Raw genomic sequence first — 19,904 nt, forward strand, 5'->3', positions numbered from 1 at the left:
ATCCAAAAGAACAGGGAGGGCTCAGGAACAGGGAGGGCTCAGGAATCAGAACAAGGGGGCCAGGAACACAAGGAAATGCATACAATGCTCAAGCATGGGCTTGGAGCCACTGACCGCTATTTTAAGCCCTGGAACAGGTGCAGCCAATTCAGGAAGTTCAGGAAGAAGCTTGCCAGGAACCAAGACAGCCACAACAGCCAAGAAAGGGCAAGCTCCAGCAAAACCCTGGACCGGAACCCTTACACTAAGTCTGCCTCGCAGAGACTGTCAGATGCGAGGGCCAAGTTCTGAGAAATGAACGTAGCGGTTGCGGCTGGGAACTGAAGCCGAAAAGAGGACCAGGAGAACCGGGTGTAATTATAGGGGTACATAAGGATTTTAATCAGTTAGTTAGGATCTGCGATATTATGGTCATGCCTTGAAAGTGGCTCGCAGGCTTATACACTTTGGCCAAAGGGTTAACTAAATGGCCCTTTTTTCAAGAGAAATATAGGTATTTCACTGTGTATTTTTGTCACATTGGATGTTGCTCTGGACTTATTTGTTTCTTGTTTTATACAATTAGCCACGCCCAGTAGCACTCCTTTTGACACTTATATACATATATGTATATATATTGTGGTAATTTTGGGGGGGTTTCTGAGAGCTTGCTGGGTATCTGTGTGTTTGTATACTGAACTGCCTATTTGGAATTTAGCCAAGAGTGACCATGTTCACAAGTGGCAAGATACCCTGTTGTGCGGGGACTTCCTTTTTCTTCCTTGTGTAACGGGGATTCCCCCACCCAATCACATATAGAGTGTATGTGAGGGGGAACCTATATGTTACCAGGTGTGGTGCGTTATACCTGTCAGGCCCACAGGATGTCTGAGCCTCCGCTAGTGAGAGCCTGGGGTGAATCTCTGGAACGTTTCTTGCCAGCACCTCCACCTCTGTGAGATTCTAGGAGTGTAGAGTGGCCCTCACATAGGAACATCCATAAAGTAACCAGCCCACACCAAAGGTTATGGCTAAAAGGGTTTACTATATGGCAAATAACACAACATAACATACTTCAACAATATGACATTGACAGTGTCCCTCTATAACACTAATAGGCACAACTACCCGGTCACCACGCAGGGCTTTGTACCCCACACGTTATATCAATAGTCCCAAATGTCCCACAATACCCCAAATGAGTGACTGTTGGTAAAGTTGGTGCACTTATAGATACCTGCCCGGGCACATGTCCGGGCCCGGGTGTAAAGCTCTTCAAAAAGGGTCTGACTCAGGAACAGGAATCCGCCTCCGCGTGAGGTGTCTCCCTAGTGGAGCGTCGCACCCACAGAATGTCTCTTGTAGTAGAGCCTGTCTGAGCTCAGACGCAGGCCGCGATCACTGCGTGCAACTGGCACCGGTGATGTCACATAGAACTGGGTACTATAGAAAGCAAACCCCCCCTTGCACTGAAAGGGGCCTTTCCTGAAACTGCCAACTAATTGCTGTGGCTGCACTGCAAGCCACACTGTCTTTTCTTGTCAGAGCACACAGCACTGCAGCTGTGTCAGTGACAAGACTCAGACTCAGATTAGGGCAGGGTCCTTACCTAAGGGGCCTTCCCTATGAACTTACCCACTAACCTAGTGGGGAGTGGGGCATACCTGGGCCTGGGGTTTCTCTGGCCTAGTACAGCAGAGCCCTGCTCTGTTTACACTACCTTCCCCAATCTCTTCCTGGATCCAACTGACAAAACCCTGTCTGCACATAACATTGTTGCAACTTTGCAGCATGAGAAGCTGCCAGCTATATTGGCTTCAATGCTGCCTGTAACCAGGGTGAAAGTGCAGTCCCCAGAGGCTGCTGGGAATTGTAGTTCTTGGTACAGCTCTTTCCTATGGGGACCGCGTGCGCGATCTTTACTGCGCATGTCTGAAGCTGTAATGGCCGCCGCTACTCTTAACTGAGCATGCGCAACTTCCAAGAGCTCTTGCACACATGTAGTGGCCACGTCTATGCTTGCCAACCTCTGTGCATTGCACGGCACAGGCGCGAACTCCCGCGCCAACCTCAACATGGCCGCCGCGATTGCTCTGCTTACGCGCAAGCCTCCGCACATGCGCGAACACATTAAACAGGGCGGCGTCCTGCCGCAGCTGCCACCGGGAGCCCCCGGGAACGCGCTCGCCCCCGCAGCAGCACACACGCAAGGGGGAAAGAAACCTGCAGACAGGGGGACCAGAGGGACCCTGGCTACACTTGTTTTGCCCGAATGCTGACTCCGATGCTGTTTACTTCAGTGAGTAGTGGCAGCTAGCCATCGGCCAGCAGGGTAAATTAGGGGACACGGTGCGGTTTAATCATGGCCGATGGCTATTGGCTAATATAACAGGCCGTGGAGTGTGGGAACTGATCCCGATGTCGGTGCTCTAGGTTATAGAAAGAGAGCGCATATTTGCTGTAAATAATCCCTTTTACAAAAAGGTCTCGAGTGACAATGCCAGAGACTGTATAAATGCTGTCCAAATAAAGACTTCAATCGCGGGCCAATGATGCAGTGTGGACAGATAACATAGGTAGGGGGAGAACAGGGGAGGGAAGGGATAAACCACGGCAAGTTGAACCGCACGGTGACGATCAGCCCAACCCAAAGCCCACAACCCCCAAATGTCCTTTTTGATAAAGTACCGTCGCGGTACGAAATGCGACAGAGGTTGCTGTCTGAAGTGATGTGTTTTTGTTGAAGCCTCAATAAATAATTTTTAACGGTTTTGGTCCAGCTGTAATTACCGGGTCTCAGTGCACAGCCATCTTCACCCATTTTTGTAATATAGCAGGCCAGTGAGGACCATTTGCCGTCACGCAACCATACATTCTCAAGTTTGGGCAAGATGAACGTTCATAAAAGGTTGGGTTGTCATTGGAGCGGTCATTGCGAATGTGAAATATCTGGTCTGAGGATGTGGCTTACAAGGCCGTATCTGTAAGGGCTTTGGAAAGCTTCTCAGTTAGGTACATAGATCTTGAATTTTTTTTATGAAGCTTTTGCCTAGATATGGGTGATTTATTCACCAACATTTAACTGCTAGTTTACAAGAGTCCCAAGTGCTACAGTATATATTTCCCCGCAAATACACCTTTAGAAAACATGTAGCAACGTAGGTAGCCAAGGTGGGTAGGTAGTGTAGTTTAACTTTTATAATAACCCCTTTGGTGCCCGTGGTGTACCTTGGTAGCCACAGGCAATCAAAGGGGTTCATGTATTTTCTACCATATGGTTATGCAATAACTTATATTATATAACCCCATGGAGAAATACATTTTATCTCAATGTGGTAATTAACTGCTAATTTTACTGATAACTGGATGGTTTAGGTCTTAAAACGGCGGTACACGCACAAAATATGCTCTATTAACTCAATTGTAACGGAGGTTGATGTCTCCAGGCCAATGTCTTTAATTGTTTAAAGGTTAGATAGGTGGGGGAGGGGAGGTACAGTACATGTGCTCTGTAATGGATATGCAAGAATGTATTGAAAGGGAAGTCGTTTTAGACATAGGTAAAATAATCTGACAAATAGCAAAATGCTGAACAGATGGCAAATTGAAGAAATGAATGTTACTTTCCATGCCATAATTGCTAACATTAAATTGGACATGATGTCATAATATTATTACATATATCTTAGAAAACGCCAGCCGTTGTAAAGCTGAGAAACATCTACCAACTTTCATATAGGTGACTTAAAATGTTGCCAAATATGCATTTTTTTTCTCTCACAAATGTACCATAAAAATGATAGTCCAGAGATATGACAAAATATTTACAGCGACAAGAAAACTGTTGCAATTGTCTTTCCGTGCATACTTCTCAATAGTCAAAGGTTGTGCAAAGAAGTAAAAACAATGCAATGATCGTAATTATGTAAATATATCACAAATTATGCAAAGCAGACACAAAGTGCTTCCTTCACTAATCGTAGAAAACTAACTAGTTTACACTCCATTGAGTAAACAATAAGTTTAAAAAATATTAAACATAATAAAAATGTTATGCAGGATGATACCTCACTTCCAAGAATTTCTTAACCAGCGTTCAAAACTGCAGCGTGTGGTTTGTCTGCCATTACAATATATATTATCGTTGTAACGTTCTCGGGGCGTGGCTTTTGTTTATACGAGAACATTTTGAAGCCCAGGTAGGATATCATTCCTTCAATGGCATGCTTAGACACCTTACAAGTCTTGTTGACGGTGTTTAAAAAGAACAGAGGAACTCAGCTTGAAGTCTCTGCAGTTAATATACCAATGCATCATGTTTATTTTTATTAAAGATAAACTAAATGCAGTAGTCAAAGTGTGATAGTATTATGGCGTAGAGCAGGGGTGCTCAACTCCAGTCCGCAAGCCCCCACCAACAGGATATCTCAGCTTCAGCACAGGTGGCTCAATCAGAGGCTCAGTCTACGATTGAGCCTCTGATTGAGCCACCTGTGCTGAAACAGGGACTGATTGAGACACCTGTGCTGAAGCAGGGACATATTGAGCCACCTATGCTTAAGTAGGATCAGGTTGAGCCACTTATGCTGAAGCGGGAACAAATTGATCCACCTGTGCTGAAGTAGGGACTGATTGAGCCACCTGTGCTAACGCAGGGACAGATTGAGACGCCTGTGCTGAAGCAGGGACATATTGAGCCAGCTATGCTTAAGTCGGACCAAGTTGAGCCATTGGTGCTGAAGCAAGGACTGATTGAGCCACCTCATTTTCAAATCCAAACAAAATTTGTGATAAAACCAAAGATAGTCATCATCCTTGGCTTTGTGGGTTTTTTTTTATTGGGGTCTTTTTTTACTAAAATGGTTGATAGTTTTGAAAAACCTGCAAATTTTTCCCAAAAACAACATTCAATTAAAAAAAACAAAAAAAACAACCGAAAACAAAACGAGGAAAGAAAATGTAGAAACTAAACACCAAATACATTTTGTAGAACCAAAAACAAAATACCTGTGAAAGTGTCTTGGACTGATTGAGCCACCTGTGCTGAAGCTGCAATATCCTGAAAACCTGACCTGTTAGGGGGGCTTGAGAACTGGAGTTGAGCACCCCTGGTGTAGATCAGGGGAGCGCAACCTTTAGAAGCTGCGCCCCCTTGTTGTATTCTCTTCCCCGGCTCTCACGCCCCCCCCCCCACCTTGCATCCGCGTCAAATGACGTTGCGGGGTCATGTGACGTCACGTGACCCGCGGGGTCATGTGACGTCACGTGACCCGCGGCGTCATTTGACGCATGTGTCGTCACGTGCCATGGCGACACATCACACAGCTGGCTGAATCCCGGTAAGTGGAGTGTTGCAGGGGCCTCACGCGATCCCCCTGCATTTCATTAAATGGCTGGGGGAAGAGCGCCAGGCCTCTGCAACCGCCCGCGCCCCCCCCCCCACCCCGAAAAAAGCACCCCTGTTTGCGCACCCTGCTGTAGATAATACTAAGGATGGACATATTCGTGGATTCAAAATCCAAAATTGTCCCATTCAAGCTTCGATTTGAATTCCATGTTGACGATTTTGAGAATTCCACGTTCGATTCCAACATCGAGTTGAACTTCTGAACTCATTTTCAAATCCAAACAAAATTTGTGACAAAACCAAAGATAGTCATCATCCTTGGCTTTGTGGGTTTTTTTTTATTGGGGTCTTTTTTACTAAAATGGTTGATAGTTTTGAAAAACCTGGAAATTTTTCCCGAAAACAACATTCAATTTAAATTAAAAAAAAAAACAACTGAAAAAAAAAACGAGGAAAGAAAATGTAGAAACTAAACACCAAATACATTTTGTAGAACCAAAAACAAAATACCAGTGAAAGTGTCCACATTATATAATGCCACTAATCCACACTACTGTTACCTCCTCTTTCTGTTTAAAGAAAAAACATATTTTTAATTATTTTGTTTTTGAGAGCGTAAATATTGTATCAACCTTTCCAAAAATGCAATATTTTGCACAATGTTTGATAAATGTACGCCCGTTTTTTTTTAAAAATCAGTTACTCTTTTATGTCGCGTTGACCACTAATTAAACATGAATAATTCAATTCAAATTTCCCTAATTTGCCGGAAACTGTTGGCTAACTAGTGTTGAATACAAAGGGAGGCTTAAATACATACAAACGTGCTCAAAACTCCAAGTTCAAGGTCTGATTTCAGAGACAACTACAGACTAGGTGATATTTTTCTCTAACATCTCTTTTTCGACTTGCGGGATAACATTTGCTTGTGATTATGTTGAGGCAACACGATCCCAAAGAAGATCTCTACAATACAATCTAACCAGTATTAAACCTTTGGATGCCCTATTGATGTAGCTACTATGTTCTGGTGTCTGGCGCCCCATAACGTAGTAGCTACGACATTTTGTTGCTCATTTTTGTAGGATTGTGTTCTGTGGTCCACAGGAGAGATGGGAGAAACTGTCAAAATCTATTTCACGGAAATTTCCTGAGCTTTCCATTCAAAATCCGTTCCGCGGTATAAAATCAGCGGATTGTTCCAGTTTCAATCCATGCGGATTAATCTAAAACTGCCATTGGATACAATCCGTCGGAGGATTTTACCAATCCAATACGCAGATTCTTTAATAGTAGCTACAACATCATCGTACTGTTCGTTTTTGTAGGATCATGTTCTGTGGTCCACAGGAAGTGCAACAGAAGAGGATTCCTCTTCCATTCCGTCATCAGTGACCGAGCGATCACTTGAAGTGATCACGTGATCGCCGGCACTCAAAGGGTTATTCTTAGCATCTTTCCCTAAGTAAGTTAGTGTAATCAATAGAAAATGTTGTGATGGCAACATCACCTTAAAAGTAGGGGGTGAGGCTTCATGTAAAATCAAATCATAGGGACCTCTGTGACTATGAGCCAGCTAGATGTCATTATCCATGTGGGAATGCAGGATCAAAGTAAGCACGTTTTTGTCGAGTTATTAGAGCTTGGAGGTATCATATTCAAGTATTACCTTCACTGAAGTGTTACTAGTAGAGAAATGAGTATCAATTTCGTTATCCACTGGAACCACACCTGTCGGGTTGGAGGATCAACATGGCCTGCCTTATTTCCGAATGTGGGAAGACGACCAACAGGTCACTGATATCTGCATAACAGGTCAAGATGGGGGGAGTGGGATGAATGCCACCAGGATATCTCCCCGACTCTTGCCCTGACCTACGTTCTATATGGATCTGCAGCATCAGAAAACTTTAAGGCTTATTTCTAGACACTGTATAAAGACATTCCTAGGGACATACTGTATATTGGACAAAAAGGAGAGAGAGAGAGAGACAGACAGACAGAGAGAGACAGAGAGACAGAGAGATATATGGCATTCACATAGAGAGAGAAAATGGGTAAGAGTTGGCAAGAGAAAGGGGATAGGACAGACTGAAGGAAGGGGACACATGAAAAATATAAATCAAATAAGCCTCAGGCTCTTTAGCTTCAGGTCCTCCATAATGAGTAGCCAAAGAAAATACGGTAATAACTAAAACCCCTGTAAGAGCAAGCGGTGGCCTGTCTAAGTTATATTAAAATATAAATGTAGTTGAGAGAAAGAGGAATGGAGAGAAAAGGTTGCACCGAGGGGGCAGTAAAATCCAAGTCTATCTGAATACAGCGGCAGAGGTTGCTGTGCAGATGTAATGGAAAACATGACTAAAATACGGTCTCACAGGAAATATACTGCTTGGGAAAAGATGGATGAATAATATTGGGTAGTCGTTTTTTACGTAACGAATAGCATAGACGCTGCTCAGATACAGGGTGTATACAGATGGCCAGAGGAGGTATGGGTCATCATACTGTAGAATAATGAACTGGAGTGATTATTTGCTTATTCGGGCCCAACAGCAAAGGGGTACAACGGGGTACAAGAAAGCACCTGGACATCTGTGAAATTAGTGAAACATTTGATGTAATTTTCACTGCAATAACTACGGATTTAGGTCACATTTTGATGCGCTTTCCACCCTAACAAAACTGCATAGATTGCAAGGGGAAGCTTACTGTATTTTAAACGTGAAAGAAGCGGAGCATGAAGGTGATTATTAACCCTTTGTCACTCAACCAATCGCAGAGCAAAATGGTTAAATAAATGTTTCCAACCGAATACATTTAATGTCTTACCATAAATAAACTTTACATTCCTAATGTCCCCAGAAGCATTAACTTTTATTAAGTACTTCGGCATAGTGGTATTGAAATACTGAGCCGGTCGCACGTGACAAATAAGATGCCAGATCCCATCCAAGTTTGTTAAATGTTTAAAGAAACCAATGTAAAACATCCAGGAGATCATCATTTACACAACTATTTCTGCTTCTTTTATGGAAGGAAGAGAGTGAAGTTATTCCTGATATAACCCAATTGCCTTCTGCACGGCATGTAAAGACGAGTACCGCTGCAGCTGTCAGGGTGAAATATTTTATAATAGTAGTTCAAAACCATGCTAAATTAGCAGTTAAATAGCAAAGCAGACAGGGAGATGTTGGAATGGAATACAGTTTAATGTAGACCAGGTTTATTTCTGAAGTTAGATTTCAATTCCCCCGACACATTTCACTTATTTTTTTACTCTCTAAAACAGGCAGTGAGTGATGTTTGATGGCCTGTTTTTCCCTGGTCATGTAACAGATGCAGCAAGATGTCAATATGAGACGTACCCAGGAAATGGGGCGTGTCTCATCTTAATTCTGTTGCACAGCCTGATTATGCCGGATCACCAAATGTTGAACAAAAGTTTAAGACAAGCTCCATAATGCACTGTTTAGTTTATTTTAAATGTATCTGCAAAGCCAGCTGTGTAATCGCACACACAAATGTAGAGGAAATCATATTTGCTGAACTAAAGTAAAAGACTACCCGTAGCACCCCTAAGCAGCTGTGACACCACTTAAGGTCAAACAGAAAGCAGTTTAATGCAAAGAGAGAATAAATATGATTAAGCAGAGCATGCTAAACAGTGTCTGAAGGCAACTCACACAGACAAATACTCCACCAGAGAGGGGTGTACCCAGGAGGAATGGGAAGGGGGACAAAGGGGACAAATAACACACTAATCTACATACTATGAAACATGTGAGCAACACAATAAAGTGCCAAAAAGTGCTACACAGTGCCAGAAGGAAAAATAAGAAAAAAGAGAAATAGAAAACAAAGTCCAAAGTCAAGGGGGGCGGCTACATCCCGGGCACTTAGCCCTTCTTGGCCCGTTCCCACAAAAGCATGGTACTTCCCTTCAGGAAACAAAAACAGTCCCGTAGCTACAATGCAACATATGAATACTTAATCTGTAGGAAGGTGATGCAGGAAGGATCCAAAGATGATGTCATCAGATGCTATCTGCTCTGCATGGCAATTCCATACTTATCCAGCAAGTAAGAGGAGTGAGACGACTCTACAGTATATTTGCTGCACTGTACTCCCTGGATGAATTGCTACAGTACACTGCATGGGCGTATATGCTATGTTGTACTAAAGGAAAACATTGTGACACTACAGTTCCTGTGAGTGAAATACTGGTAATAAAATACAGCACCATATTTATATTTAAAAAAAACATTGCTGTTAACTCGATAACGCTGGTGCTATTTTTTGATAAACAATTGCAAACGTTTTTTGTAGCTGAAGTTTTTCAAATGCTGAATGTAAGCAATAAAAATCTACAATAGTCCAAAACCAACCCTCAATGAATTGTGCTGCACCACCAATTTAAGGTCTATTCTCTAACGTCGTGAACCTTTCACGATTTTTTTTTTTAACAAAAAGTATAAGGTGTAGACAGAGCTATATGTACAACAAGTTACTTATCTGACGGCAGAGTGGTGAGAAAAAAAGAGCAGGGAAAAGGATGACAAGGGAGACTAGAAACACATGAGGACTAATGGCTAAAAAACTAAGGAGGGGGAGGAGTGCGAAAACAGTGAAAGGAGAAAAAATTTATAGTGAAGGGAGGTCCATTTTTTTTTAAATACAGGTGTGGGGGTGGGGAGGGGCAACGTGTTGGTGCAAGAACCCCTTCCTCAGGCCCATTCCCTCAGGACAAACGCCTGTGGTACTTCCCTTTGTACTGTACTCCTCGATCATACTAATTGGTTCCCAAAAATAAAAAAGCATCTATTGATGCTACAAGGCAGGGAGATGGGAGTGAGCACCGCAATCAGGATCAGGCTGGAGGCATGTGCTGAACAAAAAAAACTTTATTGCGGCATGTAAGCCAAAAAGGATAAAATCACATGAGGAGGATCCTCTGACGCGTTTCGTCCGCAAAGAGTACCCAATTAGGGAGTTTCCCTTATTTACCTTGCTATTGATGCTACAAAGCAAAACCTACATGAAAGTTGGAACACAAGCTCTCCAGGGAAGATGGCTCAGTGCAGCAGCAGTAAATCGTGTAGGAGAATGTCTGTCTATATGGATGCCGCCATAGACGCCATCTTATGCGCACTGAGTCATGGACCCCTGCAGTGAGATCGCGGCACTAGGGACAGTAAGTCTTGCTACATCTGTATAATTATGTTTATGTAAACAAAGTATATTCGGAGCATAGGCAGCAGTGTACAAAGATCAGGCAAGCTCTGTCCTGAGAACATCATGTTTAACCCATGTTTCCCTGTGCTAGTAACTTGACATACAGGATATAGCTGACATGAGATACTGACGCCATCAAGGCACACAATATACTGTAAATCCTTTCCGTAACACTTAAAGCAGCAAAAGCCCGCCCCAAGATATGTGTCGTTTTTTTTTGTTTGTGCCGGTTGAGACACACAAAAAATAAATACATGGTGCAGGGTCACCAACAGAAATCTGGGACGTCATATCCTATATATGAGATTGCAGCTTTTCTGTTGACCCTGACACGCAGTCAATGTGTATGCTCAGTGGACAGCTGGCTTAATGTTCGGGAACCTACGGTTTCCTGGGCGTCAAGGGATGAACTAGGCTAGAAAAAAAAATAAAAAATGGATATAAAAGCGAGCAGGCGGATCTGCTGCTTTACAAACTGATTAATGATGATATGGGTTCTGTCATACTGTACCTAATCTATTAATCCAGCGGAACACTTTAAGAATGTATTTTGCATCTTACCTACAGTATTCACAAACTTCTATGGTTGTAACAGAGCTTCATTTTTAAATAAACGTACGTCTTTCTGTATCATACAGTGCTCTATATCATTTATAACATGATAAAATTAAATTGTTATTTTTTTTTCATAAATCACTAAATTAAAAAATATAGCAAAACAACTTACGGGTTCTTGCAAAGCAAAATGTCCAGCATTACTTTTTTGGGGGGTGGGGGGTGGGGGTGGGGATGTGGCAAAGTCAAATCCCTATTAAAAGTATGTGGACAGAACAGGGTTATTTTTGTGGGGAACAGAAATCATCTTGCTTTAAGAGAACACAACAAATAAACTCCATATTGTGATAATGACATTAGGAATCGTGCTCAGATATGGATCATATTGTACTTTAGACATAATTCTTTTTTGTATGCTTAGGGTTCCGGCACTTTACGTTACAAAAACACCACAGAACACCGCTTTAAATATTCTGTATTGATCTAGATCAGGGGTGGCCAACCCACAGCCTTTGGAATAGCCCTTGTGATGATACTCGGAGATCAGCCGCTCCTAGGGGCGGGAGCTCCACCGGTTCCTCCTCTGACTGCCTGGGACTCTGTGCACTGTGGGGCCTCTGCTCTCCACAGAAGCGGGGAACTCTCACGCCTCTCCCTCCCTATCCCCAGATGCCGCCAGTCGGCCCCGGACGTTGTGTCCAGAAGTCGGGCTCAATTTCTGCATTCGCCCGCGGGGCCTCAGTTCCCCTCAACCTTGTAACCGGAGGCCTTCCACTAAAGTAACATTCGTAGGGAATTAAGTGAGAAGGGGGGGAGGAGTTGAGTGCGAGGAGGAACAGGGGATTGAGTGTGAGAGGAGGCGGAGGAATTGAGTATGAAAGGAGAGAGGAATTGAGTAAGAGGAGGGGGGGGGAATTGAGTAAGAGAGGAGATGGGGGGGGGGGGAGCAGTAGGACAGTGGCCTGTCAAAACATTTGTGTCCATTTATTGGCACGTCTGAAAAAAATGTTGACCAGTCCAGCCCTAGATGATTATACTATGAGACACCCACAGAGAACTCTGGGGCCCAGATCCACAAAGGGACGTAATTTGCAACAGCTATTTTGAAAGCTCCCTACCGCAGTGTTACGTGCTGTTCTAAGCCGTATCGGGCCATTGTGTTACTGTAACGGACGTTAGTGCTAATGATATCCAAAAATTGTGTTCCCTGTAACGCCAATCCACAGAGCTACGAACAGGGATGTAACAATACATTACTTAGGTCTTACCAATAGGTGGCTTTAGCTTCCTCCAGACCCTAATATATTCTACTCTCTCTCTCTCCAGCAAAACCCATATTTCAGGGTCAGGAGGGAGCCAACGCCACCTTTAGGTAAAATAACAAAGACGGTAGAATGAGTAGGAAGAGTGATATGTTTTATTGGATCAACAAGTACTTGATACCCGTATGTTACAAGCTTCCAAATCTCTCAGGATTCTTCATATATCATATAGCATGGTATATACCCGATTAAGAACCCTGAGAGGTACGAAAGTTTGTAACAAATCAACTAAATGACCCAGTAAAATCTATCACATTCTATCTCCTTTGATATTTTACCACATGAAAAACAGGACCAACACGGCTACCTACCCTTCTTTGCCACCTTTAGGTAAGATAGGCTAACACAAGGCAGTGCTACCTTCACATGGCGTTAAGCCCGTGCTAATGAGATCACTAACAGCCGTTGTTTTTGCATATATTTAGCTTTGTGGATTAGCGGTTTTCCTCAGGGAACATAACGATCGTTACTGATCTTGATCAGTCCTGCGTTAACGGAGCTTTGTGTATCTGGGCCTGGGACGGGGGTTTCCAGACAGGGAAAGTTTAAGGATAAATCAGAAACACACTTAAAAGATCCTCATTTATATTTAGAATGCAAAGTAGAACTTTATACTGTATATAGCAACAGAAGAAACATAAAAGATAAGAATCACTGTATAAAACCGAAAAATGTTTTTCAAGAGAACATCACAAAATAGAGGTTACTTTTGAATGAAGAAACGGTGGGGGTTTCTGCTTTAAATGACGTTCCCAAGAGCATGTGCCTGCTTTTAATCATAGTGTTTGCTGGTTCCTGGTTACTCATTGGTGTTTTGAAACAGAACAGGCTCAGATTGACAAAATGTCAAGTTCCTGCATGTCTGTAGCACCTTGAAAAGTCCGGTGTTTTCAGACAAACGTAGCACAGAAACAGTGCTTTGGTTGGTTATATGGTGAACAATCCAATCGCTGCCAGAGCCGCCAGCCAATGCTCTGCTCTGCAATGTGCTGCCCCTCTCTCTGGCAGCGAAGGGGTTAAAGGAGCAATCCATGCAATATCCTACATGTCCTTTTTGTTTTTATCAAATCAGTTCTGTAGTATTAGATTGTACTTACTACATTTTGTTAATTCGACTCTTTGAATGAATGATTTGTAGCATACTGAGCATCCTTTGATTTGTATCGTAGGATTTAGCCCACAGCAGTGCACGATCTTTGTACGGTAATTCGTTTTCAATAAAGGGAATCAAAGGCTTGGATTGCCTCTTTGAATAAAGCTGGCGTAGTATGAAAAGTTTGTCTCTCAAAACAACATTTAGGCTGCGCTTATAGTGCCGGCGACGTCGCGCCTACAGTAAGCACACGCGAGGGATTGGTCGCAAACGCTGGAAGTCACTTCAATTTGATTTTTCCAGCGACCGCAGCGTGACGTCAGCGTCGCCGTCGCCAGCACTACAAGCGCAGCTTTAGTCCTGTATTTCTGAACCCTCTCCAGGGAACACCCCAGATAGACCAAATGTTAGATATAAGCAATGAGTTACCAAGCACTAGTTTGCACTTATCCTATTTGTAAATACAGTATGTGATTAGCAGATTATCCCTACAAAGAGAGTTCAGAAACCCCAAGTATTAGCCATGCAATGCCACCAATCAGCGCTACAACATGCACACTACAGTACCATATGTCTAGAAAATAAGCATTCCTCTTTTATTATTCCACAATACAAGCAGTGTAGGTTGGCAAAGACAATCTGTGAAAAATCAGCAGAGCTCATCCACATCGACTTCTATGTGAGTTAGAGCAGGTTCCCTGCCATAGGCTGCACTACGCAGTATGGTGTGTGTACACTGGAGCTTATTCTTCTTCATAACAATTTGACAATATGAAAGGAATGTATAAATATTAGTCCCAGGCAAGCTGTTAAACTTTGAAGTCAGCAACTGAAACATACCCGGAGTACATTATTAGAAAGAAAAAAGAGGCCGTTGTAAACATTTCTAACATTTTCAATGCAGACAGATTATAGTGCACCACACAGTTCTGCATACAGAATACAGGCAAAGGAGTTTCATAAAGGACATGTTTTTTTTTTTTTTAATTCATTGCATATTCAGAAAAAGCGCATCCAGCTGTTAAAAAATGTATTTCCCTTGGTGGTTTAACCCAGGGGGGGCGCAAGATTTTTCATGGGGGGACGCAGGTGGTTGCAGAGGCCCCGCGCTATTCCCCACGTCATTTAAATTACATGCCGGGGGATCCCGTGCGGCCTCTGCAAATTCTCCTACCTTGTCATCGGCGACGCGGTGTCAAGTGACGCTGAAGACAAGGAAGCAGGGGGGCGGGAACCGGGGAGGAGAGCAGCAGACGGAAATCCCCTATACTATCAGGGGACTATTTTTGTTTGAATTGCACTGATTCTGAGGGAACACCTACACTCATCTATGCAAGAAGAAAAGCTTATGCCACAGTTGGAGAAGGCTTTTTATTTATCTACTTACTGTAAGTGGCCTTCTCATTTATAGCCAAGCGGTCAATGCAAACTTGTCACATTTCAAAAGCGATTTCAATGTACAATGGCTCTTACGATAGTTGCTCAAGGTCACAAGGGAAGCATGCTACAGTACATCATTTTGCTGATTCCCAGGGGTGATCACATGTTTCACTTCCATTCCTGACCGGGGGGGGTTCCCACCATGTAATCGCTACACAATTGATCATGTGGCAGTGGTGCGATGTAAAGAGAATAGTCCAGGCACACAGTCTTATCACAAAGTAGAAAATGTAATCCAGCATAAATCCAACGTTTCGGCTGCACACAGGCAGCCTTTGTCAAGGTGAGAGCTGATACTAAACAATGCTAAAAACCCTTAAATACCCCTTACACTTACCTATCTAAGTGCTACCAGGTGAGGAATGGCAAGAGGGCTGGGAAAATATGACGTCATCATCATGAAAAGCAAACAGCTTCAATGAGGGCAGCTGGGCACATCATCACAGGCTCGCAGATCACCTCTTTCTATGTAGTGGTGCGGTGTCCCTGGAACTTTAGTGTTGCAAGCAGTCCAGCATCAAATCAAATATTTCACTGATTTTATGTTAAAGGTATCAGTCGCCCACCCATTAAACCTGTCGCCACCGTGTGCTCACTTTGGTCTAACATGGAACTGCTCAAGTAACGACCACAATAAAACTGGATTGCTAGAGTGAGCTAGTCCGGGATCTCTATACAGGCATACCCTCACTTTAAGTACACTCGCGAGTAAGGACATATCGCCCAATGGGCAAACAGCAGCTCGCGCGTGCGCCTGTCAGCACGTCCTGAACAGCAATACCGTCTCCCTACCTGTACCGAAGCTGTGCGCAAGCGCAGAGACTATAGAGCCTGTATCAAATGCGTTATTTACATCAGTTATACACGTATATGACGATTGCAGTACAGTACATGCATCGATAAGTGGGAAAAAGGTAGTGCTTCACTTTAAGTGAGTCTTGTGTCAAAAGACATAGAACAAAGTTTAAACAATGGTCTCTTTGTCAGAATTGACAGATTCCATGGCAATCAGTATACAATGAACTTGAATAGTATCTACGGTGGCTCTGGTAAATATCCTTTTTTGTCATCAAAAATTACATAAAAAAGGTGCTTATTATCCAAACACGTCCTGAAGTGAATAAAGTATGAAAAAGTGAAATAATATACCCTTGTTTTGTAAATACTTCACATTCTGAGCAAAGTACGATACTAACAACGTTTGATAATACCAGTAATGCATATTATAGAATGACATATCTGTTTATCTCAGTGAAGACTGGATTTTGGTGATGCAGTAATTACTTTGCCATTTGGGGCAGACTCCAGTGAATTGACAGCACAGTCCTGTGTTATTGATATAGATTTACCTCTGATTACCACATAGGGGTGCTATTCATATATATTTTAGTGGTATCAGAGCACGATCCTGCTTTAACATCCATTGACTTGAATGGCATTTAAAAGAGGATTGGGCTCCAATACCCCTTACAGGATCAATCCCCCTTATGGCTGGGAATCACCATGCCACAATGCGGGATATCGCACCCCAATCCGGGAGTGACTGCCATTCAAATCACTGCCAGTTGCCGCCAGATCGGGGTGCAATATCTTGCATGGTGACTTGATGAATCCCGGCTTACAGGCCCTATTCTATAAAGTGCAATAGCACTGATCCGGCGGTACCACACTGAGAGCTACCAATATGATGTTCCCTTACTTAACTTGGCATCCTCAAAGCTAATTATATGCAAGAACAACGTCCCGCCACGTCACTAACACAGGCTAAACGTCACGTGATTGTAGCATAATGTTGCGCTTTCTTTCAGAATTGGGATGTTATACCAGTATTGGCGTTACTTCAATCCAGACCCTGACATAGGACAGCTGCTGATGGGGAGAGAGAGAGGAGAGGGAAATATGCCGGGAAATAACGCTACGCCTTTTAAATGTCGCCTAACTGTGGCGATACAGACATTCATACATTGCAAAAGCCCTGTGTCTGGATGGGAGTAACACCAAGTTTAGGAATAACGTGACATTAAAAGAGCAGTCCAAGCGACAGGGTTTTTTTTTTTTTTAATAGATTTGAAGCAGGGGGTCTTCGGAGCTGAACCCCGTTAATTTCAGCACCAGGGACCCCCTGCTTCCCGAGATACTTACCTTCGTAGCAGCTCTGGCTGGCCTAGTTTGAAGATGCACATTACGTTTAATGTGACGTCCCATTAGGTTAGCTCCCCATTAAGTAATATAGCAGAGCGTTGCAGATCTGGGCCAAAGTGATGTGTAGAAAGAAAAATGGAGAAAAACAGAGCACTACCAGCGGAACAACCAGAAAAAACACACAAGCGCGTTCCCATAAAGCTATTTATTACGTCATGTATAAAAAACAGAGGTATCTCCCCACCTACGCGTTTCGCCCCGTAGCGCTTTATCAAGGCAGCAAAGAGATCTTTCCCTTTGATAAATCAGGTGCATTTATTTTGCTCTAGATCAGGGGTGGGCAAACTCCTGTCCTCCAGGGTCACAACAAGGTCAGGTTTTCAGGATATTCACTGATTGAGCAGGGATATCCTGATAACCTCACCTGTTGGTGGCCCTGGAGGACAAGAGTTGCCCACCCCTGCCCTAGATCAACCCTCATTGTGCACCCTGGAGATTGCGCTAAATATCCTGAAGCCCGCGATACATTCTGCAACAAGCAGCACCCTTTCCTGGAGAACTTGCAAGTAAAATACACAAAAAGAAGCTGTATTCAATATTAGTGCAATAAATGCTGTCTGCCTGCATACATTAATAGCTACATGACAGCCTCACTAGGTGGCAGGATTCTACCATCACCGAGAGCTACACGGGATCTTTGAGAGAAGCTTATTAGAAATAAAAAGAATGTTTGGCATCAACAAACAACTAATACTAACAACGACTAATACTTTCTAACTTTCTTTTTTTCTTCATTCATTGTATCTTTGTTTCATTCCCAAATAACAAAAAAAAAATCATATTTTTGTCATATTTTCAGTGCTGTTGCCGGACACTTGTTATGTTTTGCGCAATTCATAATAAGAACTTCACAACTAAGTCTGGCACCGTTCCTGAAACTCAGAGGTGTAGTGAATTCAGGCACAAGTGGTCCCGCAACTTCTAAAGTTATCTGTGTCATTTTAGAGTTTCGTATGCTTGTGTGTATCAAACACATTGCTGTAACAGATGTCATGTTACAATAATGATGGATATCTCATGTTGTTCTGTACTACTGTTCGATGGCAAAATATCACAACTCTCTGTACCACCGCTACTGGTTTCATAGCATCTACACATATAATGATATTATGTTAAAATCTGCTTTTCCTTTTATGTTTTGGTTTATATTTGTAATAGAAAAGTACATTTACTGTGAATATTGTTTGTTCTGCATTTGCCTCTGTTTCTTCTCTCACAATAACTCCACGAATTGAGTACCGTCACTGATAATTGTGCCACCGTTTGCGGACCCTGTTATAGATCTCATTTAAATGCATGTGGTTCCTACACACATTAACATGACCCACACAAAGTCATTTCTGTGTGTAGCTGGATATATAGCCCCGGAGTGTGCTAGAGCCATACGAAAGTGAATCTTCGTTTATTGCAATGACATGACTGCATAAATACCATTAAACTATTAGCACACGCATCTTCTCAATGTAAACATGCTGTATTTAACCGTGAAAGGTCTGCATGCAGTAACATTTGGAAAATGCATCTTTAGTGCCAGTATAAAATGATGGTGTTGTTATTTTAGCCTGCCCATGTCAACTTGCAGTTTAGGGAGAAGTTACATGGAACAATAGCAGCTAAGACAGGAGGTACATGACATGCAGAATGAGATGTATCCAATTCTTCATTTACAACAGAAACTACAGTACAGTATAAAAGGAAGACCGTGATATCAGGTCTCAAGTGGGACAAATCCTGCTGGCAAATAACCACGTCACATGCCAGAAAGGGAATTAGTGAGTTCCTTACATTTGATAAAAACGACAAGCTAAGAGATTTAAAAAGTGCTTTTCAGGGGACTGTCTAGCACCCCTATACCCTATATGTTCCAGGAGTGACAAACATCAGGTGTATTTTACTCTACCTATTACTATAATGCACATTGCCCTTTCCACAGTACAAGTGGAAGCAAACGATCTAGTTTGCAGTGCACTTATAACCACCATAAATGACATGTATTTAACACTGTGGTGCTATTACACCAATAATCATCCCAATAACGACAAGTAATACAGCTCATGATAAAGCAGGTACCTTGCCATTGCTTTGCTGCAGACACTAATGCATGTATGGCACTATGCATCATACTGTACAAAGCCAGAACAAGCGTTGTATCCTCTTACCTTTGAAACATGCAGGGGTTCCTCAAGCTCCTTGCCACCTTGCAGCCTGAAGCCCCAGGGTGCTCCTCCACTCATTGTTATGCAGATAAAATCCCCTGTACCCATGTTACTTGCTTGTATGTTGAGGTTACGCTCCTTTCTCTGATGGTGATGGAAAGTTTTCCTAAATGAAACTTAAACAGTGCCTCTGGCAGACGGAGATAACCAGGCTGCCTGGGAAGACACTGCACCTCTAGGATGCCTATTGCAATTTGAAATGTGGTCATTCACAAGAATGCAACAGCATACACAGAGCTCCAGGGATCAGCCCACTGCATCGTCATTACATCACATGTACTGGCCCAGCCCACCCCAGAGAAAGTAACACAGTCACTCTAGGGAATTATATGTACAGTACAGTACTTGATCCCAAGTGCTTTATAAAAATCACTAACTAAAACAAACTGCATAGGTTATTTTCTTGTATTAAAAAAGGGTAGATTACAAAAATGAAAAGATACTGTAATAGCCACAAGCAAAATCTTTTCCACGAACAGATGATATAATAATTCAATATTAATACATTTGCAGAT

At 42.8% G+C, this 19,904-nt stretch overlaps 1 protein-coding gene across 3 annotated transcripts in view; it reads right to left on the reverse strand.

Annotated features, from left to right (window-relative positions):
* SYNPO2 (synaptopodin 2) overlaps positions 1-19,573 on the reverse strand; it is a 232,479-nt gene extending 212,906 nt beyond the window's left edge. For all 3 annotated transcript variants that reach the window (XM_075616291.1, XM_075616281.1, XM_075616302.1), the window contains exon 1: positions 19,333-19,573. In XM_075616291.1, coding sequence (XP_075472406.1) covers positions 19,333-19,437 — 105 coding nt within the window. In that variant the 5' untranslated portion in view covers positions 19,438-19,573. The remainder of the gene's footprint in view (positions 1-19,332) is intronic.
* Between the last annotated feature and the right edge of the window lie 331 nt (positions 19,574-19,904).

The sequence above is a fragment of the Ascaphus truei genome, chromosome 1 (genome assembly GCF_040206685.1).
Source record: "Ascaphus truei isolate aAscTru1 chromosome 1, aAscTru1.hap1, whole genome shotgun sequence".
Lineage (NCBI taxonomy): Eukaryota > Metazoa > Chordata > Amphibia > Anura > Ascaphidae > Ascaphus > Ascaphus truei.